General features: G+C 54.2%; 2 protein-coding genes across 4 annotated transcripts; one reads left to right on the forward strand and one right to left on the reverse strand.

Annotated features, from left to right (window-relative positions):
• The first annotated feature begins 1,273 nt into the window (after positions 1-1,273).
• On the forward strand, positions 1,274-12,303 carry FSD1 (fibronectin type III and SPRY domain containing 1). 2 transcript variants are annotated; one of them, XM_082620806.1, is made up of 13 exons: positions 1,274-1,389; positions 2,163-2,258; positions 2,423-2,554; positions 3,555-3,656; positions 4,350-4,372; positions 4,543-4,664; positions 5,192-5,401; positions 8,832-8,930; positions 9,753-9,912; positions 10,254-10,333; positions 11,325-11,576; positions 11,680-11,768; positions 11,868-12,299. In XM_082620806.1, exons 1-13 carry the CDS (start codon positions 1,375-1,377, stop codon positions 11,976-11,978), a joined length of 1,491 nt encoding a protein of 496 aa, XP_082476932.1. In that variant the 5' UTR covers positions 1,274-1,374; the 3' UTR covers positions 11,979-12,299. The 2 variants fall into 2 exon arrangements, with proteins under 2 accessions (XP_082476932.1, XP_082476933.1); XM_082620807.1 differs by lacking the exon at positions 11,680-11,768 and having other exon boundaries at positions 11,868-12,303.
• A 192-nt stretch (positions 12,304-12,495) lies between these two features.
• On the reverse strand, positions 12,496-22,672 carry STAP2 (signal transducing adaptor family member 2). Of its 2 annotated transcripts, none has more exons than XM_082620783.1 (13): positions 22,509-22,672; positions 18,812-18,883; positions 18,546-18,672; positions 16,621-16,673; positions 15,809-15,909; positions 15,192-15,326; positions 14,769-14,838; positions 14,574-14,676; positions 14,383-14,448; positions 13,245-13,400; positions 13,066-13,158; positions 12,909-12,989; positions 12,496-12,654 (listed from the first exon to the last, which is right to left on the reverse strand). In XM_082620783.1, the coding sequence occupies exons 1-13, from the start codon at positions 22,608-22,610 to the stop codon at positions 12,512-12,514; spliced, it is 1,302 nt and encodes a 433-aa protein (XP_082476909.1). In that variant the 5' UTR covers positions 22,611-22,672; the 3' UTR covers positions 12,496-12,511. The 2 variants fall into 2 exon arrangements, with proteins under 2 accessions (XP_082476909.1, XP_082476910.1); XM_082620784.1 differs by lacking the exon at positions 12,496-12,654 and adding an exon at positions 12,661-12,746.
• Positions 22,673-22,889: the final 217 nt, after the last annotated feature.

A 22,889-nucleotide genomic window follows, 5' to 3' on the forward strand; every position in this document is an offset into this window, starting at 1 on the left:
TGACGGACTTCCTGCCACAGAGACATATGTGACACTCCACCCCCACCACAGAAGTATATGTGACACCCGGGCAGCCAGCAGACGTCTGGTGGCCACTGCTGCTTGGGGCTCCACTTCCTGTCACCTCCTGCCTCAGTTTCCCAGAAGTTTTTTTTTTTTTTTAAATCTGAAAAGCAGTATGCGTATGTGATGGAGATCATGTGAGTGAAAATCCTTCTAAAAGACTATACAAACACACCTAGACTGGGGGGGACACATTGAAGGGCAGGTGAGGCAAGGGGAGGGGAGGGGAGCAGGTGGCAGAGGCCTGAGCAGGGGACAGAATGGCAGAATCCTAGCCTCAGTTATTTTGCCTCCAAGTTGTCTTCCTTTGGGGTTCAGAGGAAGGGATTTCTGCTGATGGCTTTGAGTCCCACGGCAGGTAGGGTGGCTCCCCGTCTCCACAGCCTGGGGAGAAGTTTGGGGGCCCAGTCGAGGGGGTTCACAAGCTCTGGACTTTCTCCCAGCCCTGCACGCATCACCCCACAGCCGGCAGTACCCACCCTGGAGGAGGAGGCATACTCCTAGGCCTCAATGTCTCACCCCCAACCACAGTGTGACCTCCTTTTTTTCAACGAGAAAGAAGAGGGTCAGTGTTCTTGGCAGAATTGTTCCTGTCAACCACAGGGAGGCCCCTGCGGTGGCGCTCTGCCCACACTTTCCCAGGAAGTGCCTCCCAGCCTCCTCCTAGCCCTATGGATTCTGGGCAGGCAGAGAGGCTTCTGGAGGAGATGTGAGAGCCTGGGGCTTTGTGAGATGCATAGGAATTCAGTTGTGATTTAGGGAGGGAAAGGCGGCATTGGAAGCTGAACATCCGCTTGGGCAAAAGACTTTGGCTTTTCAGTAAATGTAAGCCGTGAGTAGTTGCAGGGGGCAGATCTCTGGGCCAGGTGGAGGTGGGTTGCAGTGGAATTCCAGTTTGAGTGGCAGCTGAGAAGTTGTGTGGGTGAGAGAGTGGGGAGACTGAGGCACTAGGAGTAGGGTAGGCTCAAGGCCACATGGCAATCGAACCCAGGCATCCTGCCTCCCAGTTCCGGACTCTCTCCAGCTCAGACATCATTAGCAATGTCGGCTGGTACGACCCGGGCTCTGTGGGTCTCGGCTCTCGGCGACCCTAGCGCAAGAAGGACTACATTTCCCAGCCTGCCGCGAGGGGCGCGCCTGCGCCCTGCGGCCAGTGATGGAGCGCTGACTGGGGGCGCGGCGGCGGCGGCGGCGGCGGCGGCGGCGAGGGCTCGGCGGGCCATTGGCTACCGGCAGCGGCAAAGGCAGCTTGGGGACTAGAAGAGCGAGTGAGACCCGCGGCCCTGGCCGGGGACGACCTGGGCTGCAGCCATGGAGGACCAGAGGGTAAGACCGGGGCGGGGCGGGGCGGGGCCCGCGGCGGGGGTATACAAGAGGAGGGGACCAGGTGATGCCGCAGCTCCCTCCCCGCCCCCCCGCCCCAGCTGCTCTGCGGACGAAGCCCCACCCCCACCGCAACCGCGCCCGGATCTAGCCCCGATTCTAGACTCAGCCCCCTCACTCTCGCCACGACCCCACATCATCTTGGCCTGGGTTCGGGCACATCCCCTCCATGTCCCCCTCGCCCTCCCAGTACCCCGGACCCAGCCTTGATTCCATCCCCCACGCCTTCCACCCGGATTGCGGACCAGGTGTCCCGGCCCCCGCCCCGCCCCTCCTCGGAGGACGCCCCGCCAGCTCAGCACTGGTGACCCCATCCATCCCGCGCCCCCAGGAAAAGCACCCGTCGGAGGCCTGGGTTAGGGATACAGGCCCCAGCAGCATCCCCCCACGCGGCCTCCTTCCCTCCCGAATCCCCTCTTCCAGGCCTCCTTGCCTTTTGGCCCAGGGTCTGTCCCTTCCTGAGAAGCTCTCTCAGAGCCTCAGTTTCCTCCCCTGTGAAATGGGCATGCACAGGGTGCCTAATGCCTGCCCGCTTCCTGAGGGTTGTAGGGCCACAGCTCCGCCCAGGGCCTGCTGTTGGTGGATGCCCAAGCTCACTGGAACAGTGGCCCCTGCATGCCCTCCCTGGATGCCTGGAGGACAGAATGGGGGGCCTCAAGTCGGGGAGCCCAGCCAGGCTGAGGGGCTTACCTGTGCACGCGCTTCCCTGGGGGCAGGAGGCTCTGCGGAAGATCATCACGACACTGGCTGTGAAAAATGAAGAGATTCAGAGTTTCATTTACTCCCTCAAGCAGATGCTGTTGAACGTGGAGGTGAGGAAGTCACCCCCAAGGAGGGAGGGAGGGGCAGCCATACGAGCTAATCTGCTGATGTCCATGGGACTCGTGGGCCTGGCTGCCACGGCCAGGCCTGTTTCCCCACCTGAGCACCGGCTTTGACAATCCTAGCCGTTCTGACCGCGCAGTGTCTCTCCAAGGCGAACTCGGCCAAGGTGCAGGAGGACCTGGAAGCCGAGTTCCAGTCCCTCTTCTCCCTCCTGGAGGAGCTGAAGGAGGGCATGCTCATGAAGATAAAGCAGGACCGTGCCAGCCGCGCCTATGAGCTGCAGGTGTGTGTGTGTGTGGTGGGCGGGTCGGGGGAGGGTGCTCTCCTGGACCCCCGCCCAGACGCCATCCCCCATCTCACCCCTCGCACTCAGCAGAGCCCAGCTGACCTTAGCATCTTCCTCCAAACCTGCTCCTCCTCCCGTGCCCCTTCCCAGAGATGTCCCCAAGTGTCCCCGGTGTCCAGAGCCAAACCCTCTAGTGGTGTCGGACACACCTCCTCTTTTTCCTGGGGTCTTCCCAGCCTCCTCCCTGGCCATGATCTATTAATGTCCCACCCACCTGCTCTCCTTCTTTTTTTTTTTTTTTTTTTTTTTTTTTGCTGTACGCGGGCCTCTCACTGTTGTGGCCTCTCCCGTCGCGGAGCACAGGCTCCGGACGCACAGGCTCAGCGGCCATGGCTCACGGGCCCAGCCGCTCCGCGGCATATGGGATCCTCCCAGACCGGGGCACGAACCCGTATCCCCTGCATCGGCAGGCGGACTCTCAACCACTGCGCCACCAGGGAGGCCCTGCTCTCCTTCTTAATCCCCTCTCCCATCCACCCCTCCTCTCCACTGCTGCAGCCCCACCCGTACATCTGGCTATTCCTCCCCACCTGTCCTCACCCAGCGCTTCCAATTTCTCAGCCCTTCCCACTGGTGCCCCAGATCTGAGGGCATCACCCCTTGCCAAACACCCCCTGTGAGTCTCCTGGGGTCTCAGATTCCAAGCTGGGGTCGCTGGAGCTGTACCAGAACCTCCTGGGCAACCTCCTAACAGCCCAGATTCCCATCCCTGGGGGATGTGGAGCCCTGGGCTTAGATGTGGCCTGGGCATGTACATTTCTAAGGAAGGGATCCCCAGGTGGTTCTGATGCCCTGCCCGCAGAGGGCCAGCCTCCCTCTCCCATCTGCAGTTGGAGAAGGGCATGGTACCCTGGATCCCGAAGGCAGTGGGGAGCCCTGGGAGGGCTTGAGGCAGTGGAGTAAGGTGTCTCTTCTCTCGGTGTCATGGCACCTGCAGAACCAGCTGGCTGCCTGCACGCGAGCCCTGGAGAGCTCTGAGGAGCTTCTGGAGACGGCCAACCAGACCCTGCAGGCCACGGACCGCGAGGACTTTCCTCAGGTAGGTGCTTCGGAAGCCAGACTGGTAGGGCTGCCAGATAAAATACAGGACCCCCAGATACATTTGCATTTCAGATCAACTACGAGTAATTTTTTAGTATAAGTATGGCCCATGCAATATTTAGTCTAAGTACATCCCAAAGATCACATGGGACATATGCTAAAAAAAACAATTCTTCATGGTTGATCTGAAATTCAAATTTAAGAACAAATAAATTTTTTAGTATATCTCATGCAAATGTTTAGTATAAATATTTCCCAAGTGTTGCATGGGACATACTTACACAAAAATACATATTCATTCTTTATCTGAAACTCAGATTTAACAACGAATAATTTTGTAGTCATATGTCACGTGCGATATTTAGTATAAGTGTGTCTGAAATATTGGATGGGACCTACTTATACTAGAAGGTCATTTCCTCTTTATCTGAAATGCAAACTTGACTGGGCATCCTATAAAATTTTTATTTGCTAAATCAGCCAACTGTATGTACTGGGTACTAGGCAGGAGGTGGAGGTGGGAGCCTGTCTTCGCCCCCATCCCTTCGGGGCACAGCCAAGGTTTTCTGCCCCAGTGTTGGGGCACTTTGCCACATAGATGCCTGGCTGGGCCTCAGTCTTCCTATCTGTATCCTGGCTTTCTGATTCAGTCAACACAATTCTTTGGATTTTATTCTGTCCCTCTTTCTAGGCTGCCAAGCAAATCAAAGATGGGTAAGATGCTGGGACCTGGCTCCCACCCCATTGCCCCACCCCTGTTGTGAAGGTGGGAATGCCCAGGTGAGGGTCCCTTGGCCCAGAGCACTGGACAGGAACAAGGGGGAGGGGGTCCCCTACACACACTTCGGAGGACTAGGCCTGGGCGTCCACCTCCTTCCCTGCAGTGTGACAATGGCCCCCGCCTTCCGGCTGTCATTGAAAGCCAAGGTCAGCGACAACATGAGTCACCTCATGGTGGACTTTGCCCAGGAGCGGAGGATGCTACAGGCGCTCACGTTCCTGCCTGGTGAGAGGGGAACTTGCTGGAGGGCTGGAGGGCCAAGATTGCAGGGAAATGGCCCGGGAGTCTGGGGGGCCCTGAGATAAGGCCTAGAGTAGGGCTGACAGCCATTTGTGGAAACCCCAGAAGGCCCCGCCCTGGGGTGGAGCCCTGAGAATTCCCACCCCCAGTGGGTGGAGCCATGAGGAAGACCCACCCTGTGGCACAGCCCTGAAGAAGCCCCACCCACCAGGGGTGGAGTCCCATAGAGGCCACACCCCCAGTTGGTAGTGTTCTGGAAATGTTCTACATCTAAATGGTGGAATCCAGAGAAGGCCCAGCCATTTGTTGGTTAAACCCTGAGAAAGCTCTTCCCTACCCTCCACCCTTTGAGGAGGTTCCACCCCCAGGCCCCACAACCCAGAGGGACCCCGCCCCTGGGATCTGGAGGATGCCCCGCCCCCAAGAAGGTCTATTATGTGGGCGGGGTTACAGCAAGGCCCGCCCCTGCAGGCACAGTACCCTGACACCCCTCTCTGCTCTGTCCTGGGCAGTGCCTAGCGCCCCTGTGATCGACCTGGCCGAGTCCCTGGTGGCCGACAACTGTGTAACCTTGGTGTGGCGCATGCCGGACGAGGACAACAAGATTGACCACTATGTGCTGGAGTATCGGCGGACCAACTTTGAGGGCCCGCCCCGCCTCAAGGAGGACCAGCCCTGGATGGTCATCGAGGGCATCCAGCAGACAGAATACACCCTGACCGGTAAGGGCAGCTCACCCTTCCCCATCAGTCAACCTGGGGCTCATGGAGAATCCTCGAGGCACGTGGGGTGTGAGAGCAGCCAGGCTGGACTGATGGGGAGCAGCAGAAATAACAATAATGAAAAGGATACTGGTGACAGCCACTGTACCATGTGCTGAGGGCTTACTATGAGCTAAGCATTTTACCACATGTAATGGGCATGCTTATCATCACCATTTTACAGATGAAGGAACTGAGTGAGGTACGGGGCGAGAGGGCCTCCTCCATCCCTGTCTTATCTCTATGATCCAGCTTTCGTTCATTCATTCATTCATTCATTTTGACTTAATGCCTACAGGGTACCAAGCACCATCCTTGGAGTAGTGGGGAAGCAAAGTGGGTGAAAATCCCTCCTCTGGTGGACTGGTGTTTGGGGGACTACCCTCCCAGGATTTGGGGATTTCCTTGGCAGTTATAAGAGCAGAAAGCCTCGGGGAATCCATCCAGCTGGTAGGGGAGGGTCTGAAGGAAGATAAAATTAGGGGTCCCTAATGAGTTAAGAAGCCGCCTGAGCCAAGGGAAACCCTCAGGGGCAGGGAGAGTCTTGCTGACAAGATAACTATCACCAGGGCTCTTGGGCAGTAATCAGCCTGCTCCTTATCTGTAATCAGCATGCATGGTTAATAATGATCATGCTAATTGCAGGAAAGAAAAGCCAGCAACCTGCAAGAAGGCCTGAGAAACTCTTGGCTTATCCTTTGCATGGGAATCAAAATAAACACATCCCATTTTTTTCCCCAAATCTTTTTTTATTGTGGTAAGATACACATAACATAAAATTCACCATCTTAACCATTCTTAAGTATACAGATCAGCTTTTCAGTGCGTTTATGATGTGGTGCTACCATCCTCCTGACCAACCATCTCCAGAACTTTTCATCTTGCAAAACTGAAACTCTATCCCCATTAGCTTTTTTTTTTTTTTTTTTTGCGGTACGCGGGCCTCTCACTGTTATGGCCTCTCCCGCTGCGGAGCACAGGCTCCGGATGTGCAGGCTCAGTGGCCATGGCTCACGGGCCCAGCCGCTCCACGGCATGTGGGATCTTCCCAGACCGGGGCACGAGCCCGTGTCCCCTGCATCGGCAGGCGGACTCTCAACTACTGCGCCACCAGGGAAGCCCCCCATTAGCTTTGTTTGTTTGTTTTAACTTTTTGGCCGCACCACACGGCTTGCAGGATCCTAGTTCCCCGACCAGGGATCGAACCCGCACCCTCATCAGTGAAAGCTGAGTCCTAACCACTGGACCACCAGTGAAGTACCCCTGTCCCCATTAGCCACTAACTCCCATTCTCCTCCCCGCAGCCCCTGGCACCCACCATTCTACTTCCAGTCCTTATGATTGTTACTACTCTAAGTACCTAATATAGGTGGAATCACACAGTATGTCTGGCTTATGTCACTAAGCATCATGTCCTCAAGGTTCACCCACGTGGTACCCTGTGTCAGAATGTCCTTCCTTTTTTAAGGCTGAATGATAGTCCCTTGTGTGGCTATACCCAGCTTTCTCTAGTAGTGGCAGCTTACATAACTAGAACTCAATACCAGAACAAGAAAGCTGACACGGGTACATTCTGCAGTGTTGATTCACTTTTCACCAGTTTTACACACACTCACTCTTGTGTGCCTGTGTAATCCCATGTGCAATTTTATCCCATGTGTAAATTTGTGTAATCACCACCATCATCAAGGTGTAGATCTTCTCCATCACAGGCTCCTGGATGCATCCTCTTTACCTCTCTGGCCTTTTCCAGAATCCATAGGGCAGGAACTTGAATCCCTCAAAAGACCTGCTATATTCAAGATAATGATGAATTCGCTCACCTATGTAAATAACCTATGTGGTTATTTGCAGTCCACCTACTCTCTCGTTGATTGTTTGGAAGACAGGAAGGTTTTGGTTAAGAGTTTATAACTTACATTCCTTGACCCGTCTCATCCTCATGTGAACCCTGCTCAGTGTTGGGGATATGATTGTTGGGTTGCAGAGTAGGAAACTGAGGCACGCGCTGTCAAAAGTCAGATGGGTTCGTGATTCTGAAACCAAGCCTCCTGGGTGGTAGGTAGTCTTAGCTCTGGGGCAGTAGATGGCGCTGCTGAGCAAACCACCTTACTCTCAGAAAAGGGGCTCCAAGGAAGGGTGAGGCAGTCTGGGTGGGCACCTGGAGGAGGTTAACAGCCAGGCTGAGGCCCAAAAGAGAAGGGGGGTAGAACAGACTTCCGGGCAGAAGAACAGCCTGATCAAGGGCTCAGAGGCCAGAACACTGAGCCTTTGTGCCTGGAACTAGTTAAGTTTGCAGAGGGAACAACTGTAGGGAGAGGGGAGAGGAGGAACGGGGACTTTACCCTGAGGGCAAGGGGATCTATGGGAGATTTCAGAGCAGGGGGTACTAAGTGTTGTTTGGGATGCCCAGAGAATGGGCACCCTGTGAGGAATGCCCAGGAGGCAGCCGGACATGTGGTCTGAGCTAAAGGTTGGGCTGTGAGTGCTGTGGGTGGAGAGGTGGTGTCTGAAGGGTGAGAAGGGGACAGTCAGCAGAGTGAGGTGAGCAGGGGTTCCAGACTGAGGCACCCATACATTTGAGGGTATGGGGGAGCCTGCAAAGAAGACCAAGGGGGAGCAATCAGAGGGGGCAGCCAGGAGAGGGCAATGCCATGGCTGCCAAGGAAAGATAATGTTCCATGAAGGAAGGAGTGGTCAGCCAGGAGATCCTGAAAGATGAGGATTAACAAGGCCAAAGGAAGGAGAGGGAGTGAGGCAGCCGAGAAGGGGGTTGTGGACAGCTCTCCAAAGAGGTTTTGCTTGAGGGAGAAGACAGCTTGATGGTTGCTTTTGTTTTGTAAGATTAGAAGAAATTAATAATATTTTTTTAAAAGTATAGAAATGGAGGGTAGGATATATTCTAGTAGTATGGAAAGTCTTTAAGGAACCAGGCATGGCTAGATCCAGGGGTTCCAGCAAATGACTCGCTCAGCTCCGTTCCCGGCACTCGTTGGCTCTAGGGCCTGCATTCTCAAGGAGGCTTGCTGACGTGCTGGAAAATTTTCTCAAAAGGGGCTTCCTCCTAGCTGGCCAGCCCAGAGGAAAGACAGAATCTGCTCGTTATAACACTAGAGTCCCAGGGCAGATTCTGATTGGCTAGTTTGGGTCATGTGCCTATCCCTGGACCAATTGGTGTGACTGAGCCATAAAGCATCCTGATTGGCCAGTCTGGGTTGTGGGCAGAACCAAGTGATACCCCACAGGTGAATGAGGGCAAGGATGGTTTCTCAGGGATGTCATTTATAAGATACTCCTTAGAATGAAGGGTGGTGGGATTACTGTGGGACACAGGGGCCTCTAATCTATTGCTCAAAGTGTACATAATGTTGATTCCTCTGTTGTCTCGTAGGTCTCAAGTTTGACATGAAATACATGAATTTCCGTGTGAAGGCCTGTAATAAGGCAGTTTCAGGCGAGTTCTCTGAGCCAGTGACCCTGGAGACACCAGGTGACTGGCTCCCACCCCTGCCCTGGCTGAGACAGCATAAGCCCTTACTCCCAGGGCCCCAGGGACTGGTGTCTGAGGAGAATCTTCTAAGTGGGATTCTATGACCCTTTTTGCCATGGTTGCCAGGAAGCTCAGTGCTCGGTCCACAGTAGCTTCCTTAGCCTGAGTGTCTGGTATAAACTTTGTATTGTTCTTTGCATTTGAAGTTGATCCCGTTATACCTGGATGGTTTGTAGACACACATACACACACACAAACACACACACACACACTCTCTCTCTCTCTCTCTCTCTCTCTCTCTCTCTCTCTGTCTTACAAAAAATGGCTAAGCACGCTATAGAATTGGGAATGGGATATCAGTACTGAAGACAGATTTGTTAGCCTCCCACAGTGACACTTTTGAATGTCTTGATAGGAAGTCCTTCTGCAATCTTGCTTAACTCTGTTATGCTGTAGCCCAGCCCCTTTCCGGGGATTAATCCCCAGTGGAAGCACAGGGCAGCACAGTAGTTTGAAAATGGCTTCAGACCTGGGATACCTTTAGGCAACAAGCCCTTGGTCTTCACTCCTCTGGCTACATGTTCTGCCCTCTCCACTCTTCCCCGTCTTGTCTCTTGGTGTCTTTCTGCCTGTTGTCTCTGTATCTGTCTGTCTCTGAATCTTTGTCCGTTGGTCTCTTTTGCTCTCTCTCTGTCTTAGTCTCTGTTTCTTTGTGTTTTTCTGTTCTCTGTCCCTGTCATGGTCTGTCTTGGTCACTGTCTGTCTCTCTCTGTGCCTCCGGGTTTCCCCATCTCTGTGACTCCCACGTCTGCCTGGCCCCAGCGTTCATGTTCCGCCTGGATGCATCCACATCCCACCAGAACCTGCGGGTGGATGATCTCTCCGTGGAGTGGGACGCCATGGGCGGGAAGGTGCAGGATATCAAAGCTCGCGAGAAAGATGGCAAGGGGCGGACGGCGTCTCCCGTCAACTCCCCAGCCAGGTAGCCTGCCCTCTCCCCTCCCTGAGTCTCTGGTGGAGGAGATCAAGCTGGACATGGACACACAAAGCCCAGTGTGCTCAAGGCTGGGGTGGAGGGAGGGATGTGGAGCTGGGGGACCCAAAGAGTGAATGAAGGGAGAGGAGACTTTGACGGTTGAATAGGAGTTTTCCAGATGAGGAAGGGGACTGGTGTGTTCTGACATGAGAGGCCCTGTGTATGAAAAGAACCACAGACAGTCAAAGAATGATGAAAAGTTCCTGGTGGCTGGGGTGGACCAGGGAAGCCCTCCGATGGGAGAGGTGAGTTCTGAATTGAGACTTCCCCTTCCCTGTCGCCCACAGAGGTACTCCATCTCCCAAGAGGATGCCCTCAGGTCGTGGGGGACGGGATCGCTTCACAGCTGAGTCCTACACGGTGCTGGGTAAGGAGGAGGGAAGATGGGAGGAGAGAGGAGAACTCTGGGCAGGACCCTGATGGGGGGTGGTGGGAGAGAATTCCTTTGGCTGGGGAAACTGAGGCAGCTATCAACAAAGCTTCTGTGGGAATGGTCCCAATAATGTGTTATTGTGACACTGGAGGAATGGGAAGATTTGGGGCTGAGGGATTATTGGGGGGAATCAGAGCTTATGGATGCTCTGGACTGGGGAGTGGCTGGGCAGGAGCTTGAGAGGGGATTTCCTGGGGTCTGTGGAGTAGCTGAGACTCAGGGAGTAGCTGAGCCTCGGGGAGTAGCTGGAAAGAACAGTTGCCTGTGGAGCAGGCAGGTTTGTGGAGGAGCTGAAGCAAGACAGGGGCTCGGGGAAGTGGCTTAGGGTGAGTGGAGGAGCCAGAGAGAGTCGCTGAGTCTGAGAAGTGGAGAGAATGGCTAGGATGAGAGGAGCGGTTAGCACCACAGGACTGATTGGATCCTGTGAAGGAGAAGCTGGAGTCCGAGGAGGACCTGGAGTTCAGGGGAATCACCACTGTCCAGAAAAAAAGCTTGAAAAAGAAGCCAGGGTAAATGAGGAGGCCAATGTGGTCTGTACTTTGTGGCAGGTGGCGGCGAGGAGGGCATATATTTAAGGAGTAGCTGGTTTCTGGGAATGAGTGAGGAGAAAAGCTACCATCTGGTGGGGCAGGAGTGTGCGGAGAAGCTGCAGCTCAGGAGTAGCTGGATCGGGGAGTAGCTGAGGCGGCAAGAATCTGGATCCGGGGTCTGGGGAGGATGTGGACTCAGGGAGTAGCTGAGATCTAGTTGAGGCCTGGAGAAGATCCGGACTTAACGAATACCTAGGGACGCCTGGAGTATCTGGAAGGAACAGCTGAGGACCAAGCAGTATCTGGAGGGAATAGCTGGGCTCTGGTTGCCCCTTTGTGAAAGGGTACCTGGGACCCGATTCTACCCAGTGCCCCCTGCCCGCTCCGCCCCACAGGGGACACGCTGATTGACGGCGGGGAGCATTACTGGGAGGTGCGCTATGAGCCGGACAGCAAGGCTTTTGGCTTGGGGGTGGCCTACCGCAGCCTGGGCCGCTTCGAGCAGCTGGGCAAGACAGCTGCGTCCTGGTGCCTGTACGTCAACAACTGGCTGCAGGTCAGCTTCACTGCCAAGCACGCCAACAAGGCCAAGGTGCTGGACACCCCCGTGCCCGACTGCCTGGGCGTGCACTGCGACTTCCACCAAGGTGACCCCGAGCCCCCGCTGACCTCTCCGGCCACCCCTGTCCGCCGTCTCTCTGCCCAAACCCCTCTTACCGGTCCCCCTGTCCCTCTTGCCCTCCACCCCAGGCCTCCTGTCCTTCTACAACGCCCGCACCAAACAGCTGCTGCACACCTTCAAGGCCAAGTTCACACAGCCACTGCTGCCGGCTTTCACGGTGAGGCCTCCTCCGCGGCCCAGGGGTAAGAGCGGGTGTGGCGTGAGGGCTGGCTTCACTACTGAGCCTCTCTGTGTCCCCCCCGACGCCGTGCCCCAGGTGTGGTGTGGCAGCTTCCACGTGACGGCAGGCCTGCAGGTCCCCAGCTCTGTGCACTGCCTGCAGAAGCGGGCCAGTGCCACCAGCAGCTCCAACACCAGCCTCACCTAGGCCTCGGGACGGCCCCTCAGCCGCGCTGATTTCGGGGGCGCGCCTCCAGGCCTCGGCTGTTTCGGCGGGGCACCCTCCTGTCACTTGCTGCTTGGAGCCTTAACTCCTGATGGGGGTCACCAGTGGGGAGCGGGCACGGGGGCGGGCCCTCCTCCCCACCTCACCTCCTAATAAAGGTCAAACACTGGCCAGGCGGCGCTGCGGGTATTATTTTCAGGGCTGGGTGGCACTGGGTGTGCCTGGCCCTCTCTGGACCTCAGCTTTCTTGGCTGTAAAGTGGGCTTTTCTTGGGAATTGCCTGGCAGTCCAGTGGTCAGGACTCGGAGCTGTCACTGCTGAGGCCCGGGTTCGATCCCTGGTCGGGGAACTCAGATCCTATGAGCTGTGAGGCACAGCCCCCCCCAAAAGGCTTTTCTTGAGGGTCAGGAGGCAGGTTTTGCTGAGCTGAGGACCACTGTGGGCAGTCATCTGAAGGACCCCGCACTGCCCCACCCAGCCAAGCCAAACACGCAGGTCCTGGGGTCACTTGAGCTTTAATTCTGGGAGGAGGGATCTGACTGACCGACGCGCCACACTTGGAGATCGGCCCGCTGGTCCCCTGTGCACCCGGCTGCGTGCTGCAGCGCCAGTCTCCTCTGCAGTTTCACTTTCAGCTCTGCTGTCACATCTGCCAGCCCTGGGAGTGGGGAGGGGGGTGGTCCCTGAGGCTTCAGCAGCACCAGGGATTCCCCAGTCCAGGCTGTTCTCTCTTATATCCACCCAGGACTGCTGCAGAATTTTCGGGGCCCAGCATAAAGTGAAAAATGTGTTCAGTGGACATGAGGAATTTCAAGATGGACACAGCAGAGCATTAAACCAAGCGTGGAGGTCACCCATGTGTGACCACAGGGGTCCCCCGCTTGTGAAGCCCACCCTGCATTGACCCCTTACCTGTGGTCGGGGAGGAGAAAGCCTGTGTTGAGCTGACTGCCAGCTTCCTGGCCAGGCCACTGTTGAGGTCTTTTTTGGGCTCTGGTGGAGAAGGCAGATGAAGGCTGAGGCTGGCTCTTGGCTGGATGGGCAAGGGGCTGGGAAGAGGGACCCCTACCTGACTTGGGCACAATGGGTGGCTTTGGAGTCTTTGCCTGAAACATGGCCAACTTCCTGGGCTTCAGGACAACTGGTCGACTAGGGGAAAGCACTGCATGGACAGAGACGTGGCATGTCACATCCAGTCATTAGCCCGCTCCTCATCTCCAGCTCTCATCCACCCCAGCCGCCACCCACCGTCCTTGTTCACGTAGTTGGCAGCTGGGGCATCTCCAATGGGGATCACATAGTTCTCATCCTGGTTCAGTAGTGGGGGCAGCTTGTCCTGGCTGGACACAGGCGCGATGGACGAGGGAAGCAGCTGCTTAGGGCCACCCCTAGGGGGTGCAGGACCTGGTGGGAAACTGTGGTCACTGTCAGGGCCCACGTGGTGCAGAGACACCTCAGGGTGAGGATGTATGTGCACACCTCGTCGCATGCATGTGTCCCTGTGCATGTGTGTCTGTGCACGTGCCTGTTTATGAGTCTGTGTGTGTGTGTCCCTGTGTAGCATATACATGGACACTGGGTGAATTTGCGGAAGTTGAATATATGCAAAGGGTTTATACACACGTGTGCATGACATCGCATGGATGCTAAGGTATGTGCTTGGGTGCTTGTCTATATTAGTGTGTGCATGCATGTATGTGTAAAAGTCTGAATTTGTGCTCTTGAGTGGGTATGTCTGCATTTGTGTGTACGTATGTGATTGTGATGTGAGGTATGGATATGTGTGCTACATGGGACTGGAACTGTGTGACACCCGTATTCATGCATGTGTGGAGCCACTATCTACATAGCGCTTCTGATTATGCAGGTGGACACATACAGGTTTGTGTTCATGAGTGTGGCCTGTACGTATGTATGTATACTTGGGCCCGTCATGCACGTGGGGTCCGAAGCATCTGCCCAGCCCAGGGAGAACTATACTGCTCACTCCACAGACCTTTCCAGTCTCTTCTTGCTTCGTAATCGGGACTACCTCCCACCCTGATTTCCCATCTCTACCTACTGAAATCCTTTGAGACCTTCAGCAAACACCCCCTCCTCCAGGAAGACTCCCCTCTACTCTGCCCTGCCTCCTCTTCTCCCAGCTCTAGGTGCCACGCCTTCCCCCCCCACCCCCCCAGCCCCAGGTTCGACTCCTCAGGGCTGGGACTATCTGTGCCCAGCCATGCCCGCCCCCTCCATAACCTGGAAGCCCCTAGAGAGCAAGGTCTGGGTAATTTCTCGGTCCCTGCAACTCTGGGTAGAAGATTGGGCACAGGTCGCGCCATGAGGTTCCTAGGTCTTTCCCCACTCTGCCCCAGTGGCGTCCGCGGGGACAGGGCATCACCTGGGCCGGGGGCCGAGGGCGCCACCCACACACTCTCGCCATTCTCTTTATCCGCCTCCACGTAGCCTGCAACAGAGAGGGCGACCTGAAGGAGGCACGGCGGCTGGGGGCTGACCCAAGGGTGTCCGGGTCGGGGAGGGGGCGGGAGGGGCGTGGACTGGGCCCCCTGAGTTCCCTGAGGCTGTACCAACCTATCACTTTCTCGTAGTCATCGTCCAGCAGGAAGGGCATCAGCTTCTTATTGGAGCGCGACACAAAATAGTTGACCACTGCGTCGAGCGAGGTGCAGGAGAACTGGGGTCAGATAGGGGATGTTATCAGGGCTGGCGGGGACGGGGAGCAGACCCCAGCCATTGCAATTCCCGGGACCCGGGCCCAGCGCTCACCGGCTCCTCCAAGTCGATCACGTACTGGGGGCCCTCGCGCTTCACTTTGTAGTGCCGGACCACCGGCGTCCTGCAAGGGCAGGGGCAAGTGAGTGGCCTGGGTGAGGACAAAAAAATGGCCTGCCCCTCGTCCGGACCTCGCCACCATGGAGGGCCTAACCCCGACTTGCTCCCCTGCACACTGACCACGCCACATCCTGGCGTGGGTCTCTGCTGGGGACCAGGCCCTCGAAAGACGCCACCTCCTAGAAAAACCCTGCGCCTGGTCCTGGCACTGCCCCCGAGGAGGACCGTCCTGTATGGATTCAATCCCGGGAGGCCCCGCCCCCGGCTCCACATTCTGCCCGGCCCCGCCCCTATATCTGACCACACCCCCGCGCCCGACGCCTCTCCCACCCCGGCGCCGGGGCCACGCATGCGCACCCGTTGAGCGTCTGGAGCGTGCTGACCGACACTCCGCCCGCGCCGTCCCCGCTCGGCCGGAGCAGCAGGTTCCCGCACTCGGGGTGGCGCTCCAGGAGCAGCTGAGCCTCCAGCCGGCTCACTTTCAGGAAGCACCTAGGGCGGGCCGCGTCACTCACCAGGACAGGCCCCGCCCCCAGAGACACAGCCACGCCTCCCCACGTAACCCCGCCCCTGGGCACCCAGCCTTGCCCTCCCGTCCACGACATGGTTCCTGGAGACCCTGCCTTGCCCGACCCCAGGCCCAGGCTCTGCCTCTGGAGGCTCAGGCTATCCTGCGGGCACACAGGCCAACACTCAGAGACCCACACCCGCCTCCCAGGCACCTATACCCTCTCCTGGAAAACTTGTCCCGCCCCCAGGCCCCTAGGCCCGCCCATGGAGAGCCAGGCCCGCCCCCAGGCAGCTAGACCCGCCCCAAACACCCAGTAGGGCTCCCAGCTGTGAGACCTAATTCCCCGCCCCTTCCCGGAAGCAGTCTTACGCTCAAGACCCAACGCCTGGAGACGCCGCTCACTGCCCTCTCCGGCTCCAGGCTGTCCAGCCCGCCACCATCCTGGAGACCCTCGGGCACTTACGAGGGCATCACGAGCGCACGTCGTGCCTCTTCTTTGGCCAGGGCCTCGGCCATCATGTACAGGTGTCCGGGCAGCAGGGTCAGGTTGGACGGGACACGGAGCTGAGGGGGGCATTGGGGCGTCAGGGGATGGGAGGCTGTGACTATGTCACAGAGGGGCAAACTGAGGCCAGAGTGCGGATACAGCCAGGATGGGAACCCAGGTCTGGGGGCTCCAGAGCCACCTGACACCTCAGGGGCAAAGAGGGCATAGAGAGGACTTCGGTGATGAGGACAGAGCAAATGCTAGCATGTAGGGTCTCAAACTCAACGGCCTGCAGGGGGCAGACTGGGAACAAATGAGTAACCTAGAAATCAGGAATGTTTACTAACACTCCTGGTTTTTAAGTGATAGCAGCTGACTTTTTTTTTTTTTTTTTGCGTTACGCGGGCCTCTCACTGTTGTGGCCTCTCCCGTTGCAGAGCACAGGCTCAGGACGCGCAGGCTCAGCGGCCATGGCTCACGGGCCTAGCCGCTCTGCGGCATGTGGGATCTTCCCGGACCGGGGCACGAACCTGTGTCCCCTGCATCGGCAGGCGGACTCTCAACCACTGCGCCACCAGGGAAGCCAATGACTTTTAAATTTATAGCACTTTGTTGGCAAAACAAAATACGTTTATGGGCTACACCTGGCTCATAGGCCGCCAGTTTGTGACCAGTTTGCTATACTGGAGAGGTTTGTTTGGGGAATGAAGGTTGGAAATTAAAAAGAGGATTTTGAGCAGGTCTAGTGGGGAATGGGGGAGAGAGGGGCCGAGGACGACCACCCTTACCTCCACCACCGTCAGGATGAAGCCTTTCCACATCTCCCGAGACTCCAGACTCTCTACCTAGGGAGGGAAAGAAAAAGATTTTGTGTCGATGAGTCTCGGTCTAGTCAGCTGTGAAATGGGAGTGAGGAATAAGAGTCCCTGTGTCCAAGGGCTGTTTTGAAGATTAAATGAGCGTGAACAGGTTAATTTAGAATGATGTCTGAATATAAGTTCTTAGTAATGTGGGGTACTGTTATTCTTTAATGTTATTACATCAACATTAAAAAAAAACATAAGTCAGATCATGTATCTCCTATGCTTGAAACCCTCCCTTGACTCCTACCTCCCTCAAGGTAGAAGCCCAGGTCCTCCTTGTCACCCACAGGCCCTGTACAACCTTCCCCTTTCCCTCCCCCCAACCCTCATTCCCTCCCTCTCTCCCCCTCTTTCACTCTGCTCCAGCCATAGGGGCTTTATATATATATATAATATAATCACATATATATATCACATATATATATATCACTATATATATATATATATATATATATATATATATATATATATATATAAAATCACATCTTCTTTATCCATTCATCTGTCGATGGGCATTTATGTTGCTTCCATGTCTCGGCTATTGTAAATAGTGCTGCAGTGAACATTGGGTTGCATATATCTTTTCAAATTACTGTTTTCTCCAGATATATGCCCAGGAGTGGGATTGCAGGATCATATGGCAGCTCTATTTTTAGTTGTTTAAGGAACCTCCATACTGTTCTCCATAGTGACTGCACCAATTTACATTCCCACCAACAGTGTAGGAGTGTTCCCTTTTCTCCACACCCTCTCAAGCATTTATTATTTGTAGACTTTTTGATGATGGCCATTCTTTCTGGTGTGAGGTGGTACCTCACTGTAGTTTTGATTTCCTTTTCTCTAATAATTAGCGATGTTGAACATCTTATCATGTGCCTCTTGGCCATCTGTATGTCTTCTTTGGAGGAATGTCTGTTTAGATCTTCTGCCACTTTTTTTTTTTTTTTTTTTTTTTTTGCGGTACACGGGCCTCTCACTGCCGTGGCCTCTCCCGCCGCGGAGCACAGGCTCCGGACGCGCAGGCTCAGCGGCCATGGCTCACGGGCCCAGCCGCTCCACGGCACGCGGGATCCTCCCGGTCCGGTCCTGGTCACGAGCCCGTGTCCCCTGCATCGGCAGGCAGACTCCCAACCACTGCGCCACCAGGGAAGCCCCCTGCCACTTTTTGATTGGGTTGTTTTTTTTTTTTTTTTTTTTTTATTGAGCTGTATGAGCTGTTCGTATATTTTGGAGATTAATCCCTTGTCAGACACATCATTTGCAAATATTTTCTCTTACTCTGTAGGTTGTCTTTTCATTTTGTTTATGGTTTCCTTTGCTGTGCAAAATCTTTTAAGCTTAATTAGGTCCCATTTGTTTATTTTTGTTTTTATTTCCATTACTCTAGGAGGTGGATCCAAAAAGATATTGCTGCAATTTATGTCAAAGAGTGTTCTGCCTATGTTTTCCTCTAGGAGTTTTACAGTATCCGGTCTTAAATTTAGGTCTTTAATCTATTTTGAGTTTATTTTTGGGTATGGTGTTAGAGAATGTTCTAAGCGCAGGGATTTTTAATTGTCTTAGTCACTGCCGTGACACTAGAAGAGTGTCTGGTACACAGCAGGTGCTTAGTAATGTTAGCTAAAAGATTGGATGATGGCAGTGATGGTCCTTGTGGATCATATCTTGTTCTGGGCACTTTACATATATTATCCCACTTTTCAGTTGAGGAAACTGAGGCCCAGAGAGGTTAAGTGACTTGCCCAGTGTCACCAACCCAGTGGTAAACTTTGTGTGACTCCATGCTAGTATGTGTTAATGGTGGGTGCGACAACAAGGAAGGGTCTCCTACCAGCCCCACCTTAAGACACCTACCTTGAACTTGATCTCCTGGTTCCGCAGGACCAAGCAAAAGTGGGTGCCAGGGTCATGGGAGCTCCCCCAGGGAGCTTCATCTGTGAGCTTCACAAACACACCTAGGTCTAGCTTCTCCATATGCTGGGGGCACAGTAGACAGGGTCTGAGCACCAGGCCTGTGGCCCCTCAGGCCCCCTGTCTTACACATACCATCCACATCCTCTGCTTGGTCCCTGGGGTCAAGGTGGGCCAATTCTTGAGCCTTCATTTCCATCCTTACCTGGGAGTCCCGATTGCTATTGTAGAAATAGAGAGTCAGGCCCTGGAGGCCTGCCCAGAACTTCTTGTAATCCTGTGGACCAGAGTTGGAGAAAGAGAAGGAGGTGAGGTGGCGAGGCTGGGTACCTCCATCATAGTCTACCTCAGGACGTTTGCACTGGCTATTCTCTCTGCCTGAACACTCTTCTCCCAGATCTTTACATAGTTTCCTTCATCACCTGCTTTGGGTCTTTGAACAAGTGTTGCCTTCTCGGGGAAGCCCTCCTCATCCATGGCCCGGCTTCTGGGGATCTGTTACTCTCTGAGAAAGGACCAAAGGGAACCTACAGGGGTGGGAGCTTTAGGAGTAATTTGTGCTAACTCACTTTATGGTTTTCCATCCATCCACCCACTCATCCATCTGTTCCACCCTCCCATCCTTCCACCCTCCCAACCACCCATACATACATATAACCTCCTGTTCCCTTATCCACCCTGTAAATTTAACATCTCCTAGGTGCCAGGCATTGGGCTAGGTGCTCAGTCTACAGTCAGAATTTCACAAGGCTCTGGACACTAGAAGGTCTGTAGATTCAGGATTTCCCCCTCAGGATTCTGAATTCCAAATGTCCTAGCTCTCTGGAGGCCGAAGGGGTTGATACAGATCAGATTATAAGATTCTAGAGTTTTTTTTCACCAAATATTCCCTGAGCACCTACTCTGCGCTCAGCTCTGTTGCAAGCAAAATAATAAATGGGGCATGGCTTCTTTTTCTAAATAGATGACATTCCAGGAATTCCCTGGCGGTCCAGTGGTTAGGACTCCGTGCTTTCACTGCAGGGGGCACAGGTTCCATCCCTGGGGGTGAGGGGTGGGGATGGGGACTAAGATCCCGCAAGCTGCATGGTGCAGCCAAATAAAATAAAATGATGTTTTAGAAAGATAGAGAAAGCATAATACTTAAATCCTCCAAAGAAGAGAAATTAGCACCCTCAGGGAGGGATAGATCCTGGACCAAGAGATCACAGAGGAGGAGAGAAGCCCTCCAACTGGGAAATCTGGGAAGACTTCCTGAAAGAGGAGGTACTTTAGTTAGTCCATATTGATAACGAGGGTAGCTCTTATATTGACAGCGATCATCCATCCATTAATCCACCTATCAATTCATCCGTCTGCCTACCCATCCATTCATCCAGCCACATATCCATCCATTCATCCTTTTTATCCATTTATGTACTCACCCACCCATCCATCCACCTGTCTACAAGCATGCCTCATTTTATTGCACTTCACAGATATTGTTTTTTTTTTGTTTTTTTTTTTTACAAATTGAAGATTTCTGGCTACCCTGCTTTGAAGAAGTCTTTCGGTGCCATTCTTCCAACAGCGTTATTTTTAAATTAAGGTACATACATTGTTTTTTTAAGATAGAATGCTATTTCACACTTAATAGAGTACAGTCTAATGTAAACATAAATTTTATAGGCACTGGGAAGCCAAAAAATTCATATGACTCACTTGATTGCAATATTCGCTTTACTGTGGGACTTCCCTGGTGGTCTAGTGGTGGGACTTGGTGCTCCCATTGCAGGGGGCCTGGGTTCAATCCCTGGTTGGGGAACTAGATCCTGCATGCCACAACTAAGAGTTTGCATGCTGCAACTGAGAAGCCCGCCTGCCGTAGCTGAGGATCCCACATGCTGCAACTAAGACCTGGAAGCAGCCAAAATAAATAAATACATACATACATAAATACGTAAATACATACCTACATAAATAATATATATTTGCTTTATTGTGGTGGTCTGGAACCAAACCTCCAGTGTCTCCGAAGTATAGCTCTCTGTATCCATCCATTCACCTACCTGTCTCTCCACCCACTCACCCATCTGTCCATCCATAGGTACATACTACATACATACATTTAACATTTACTGAAGACCTACTATATGCCAGGCACTGGGAATTCAGCAGTAAGTGATTAAACTCACATGGTCAGACCTACTTTGTCATGCACCAGCTATGTGCCATCCATTTCACATTGTTCAAGCTATCTGTGCCTCAGTTTCCCCACCTATAAAATGGCAATAATAATGGCGCCTGCCTGGGACTTCCCTGGCAGTCTAGTGGTTAAGACTCTGGGCTTCCACTGCAGGGGGCACAGATTCGATCCCTGGTCCAGGAACTAAGATCCCACATGCCTCTTGGCATGGCCAAAAAAAAACAAAAAAAGGTACCTGCCTTAGAGACTGTTGTGAGAATTGGGTGAATTAATACATGCAAAGCTCTGAGTCATACCCTTGGCATATTAAGAGTTATCCCTCGGGACTTCCCTGGTGGTGCAGTGGTTAAGAATCTGCCTGCCAATGAAGGGGACACGGGTTCGATCCCTGGTCCGGGAAGATCCCACATGCCATGGAGCAACTAAGTGCGTGTGCCACAACTACTGAGCCTGTGCTCTTAGCCCACAAGCCACAACTACTGAGCCCGTGTGCCACAACTACTGAAGCCCGCTGCACGTAGAGCCCGTGCTCCGCAACAAGAGAAGCCACCACAATGAGAAGCCTGAGCACCACAAGGAAGAGTGGCCCCGCTCGCCGCAACTAGAGAAAGCCCGCGCGCAGCAACGAAGACCCAACGCAGCCAAAAATAAATTTAAAAAAAAAAGAGAGAGATATCTCTCTTCTGTAACCATGCCTATGGCCTTTTCAACCCATTTTATTGTTTTAGTTTTAATTTTAATTTTATGTTTTTGGCCTCATGGTGTGGCCTGTGGGATATTATTTCTCCAACCAGTGATAGAACCTGCGCCCCCTCCAGCGGAAGTGTGGGATCTTGACCATTGGACGACCAAGGGAGTCCTTTTTTTTTTTTTCTCTCCATTTTATAATAGAGAAAACCGAGGCACAAAGATGCAGAGTCACTTGTACACGGCTTGGGAGTCAGGACCGCGCAGAGCAGGGATGTGAACTTGGGTCTCATCCTCTGGGGCCCTCGCGCTCTTTCTTAACCCCTGAGATCTCCTGCCTCTGGATGCTTTCTAGGCTGGGGAGGATGTGGATGCGTGGAGGCCAAAGGACGGGAGGAGGAAACTGCCAGGGCAAAGGCAGAGAAAAGCCTGGTTGGTTTGCTGGTAGGAGGTTTGCTGGTTGGTACTGGTAGGAGATGAGTATGCGGATGGGGGGGGGATGGGCCTTAGTGGGAACCAGGCTGGGCTTTATTCTGAGAAGAACAAACACACACACACACACACACATTGGGCCCCTGGCCAGTATCTGGTCCTGTGGGACGTAGCCCCCATTAATTCTCACTGTGCCTCCTCACAATCTACTGACTTTGACCCCTGGGTCTGAAGTTCACAGAGTTAGCTCAGGGTTGGGGGGGGAGGGGGGAGGTGTGGGAATCAGAAGACTCCCCATTTCCTGGAGTAAAGTCGCTGATCCTGTTTGTATCCGAGAGAGACATAAAGAGACCAAGACAGAGAGAGATGGAGCCAGGCAGGGAAAAATACAGAGAAAGAGCTCAGATCAGAATCAGAGACACAGAGAGAGACACAGACAGACAGACAGAGGGACGTAACCTTTCCCAGCCCCCAGTCCATGCCCTGCCCCACCCAGCACCCACCGCATTCTCCTTGGCCGGCTGCGGAGGTCTAGGCTCAGAGAGGTGCTGCACCTGCCTAGGCCACCCAGCAGCGCCAGCTCCCTGGCCCGTCTTACCCGGTCTCGGGGTCCCTTCTTCTCCAGGAAGCTCTCGTGGTAGTGTGAGAGCAGGCTGCTCTTGGGCTTGGGGACCCGGGGTGGCCTCAGGGCCAAGGCCATGGCGAGTCTTTGGCCTGGCCTCTCCCTACAGTGGGTGCCCCAGCTGAGCCAGGAAGCAGAGAAACAGGTTCCAGGGGAATTTCCTCTCTTCTGTCAGCTCCCGAGCTCCCTCCCCTGCCAGGGCTGGATGGGGGCTGGGCCTGGGCAGGTCCCGAGATCCTAGGGAAATCCCCTCCTCTCTGGTGCCCAGAAGAGGTCAGGGAGGCCTGGCTGGAGTAAGGGAACAGAGGAGAGAGCTGCTGGGAGCTGTCAGTGCCAGGGCATCAGGAGGGGGACCTG

Source organism: Mesoplodon mirus (assembly GCF_964341445.2).
Source record: "Mesoplodon mirus genome assembly, chromosome: 5".
NCBI classification, from domain to species: Eukaryota; Metazoa; Chordata; class Mammalia; order Artiodactyla; family Ziphiidae; genus Mesoplodon; species Mesoplodon mirus.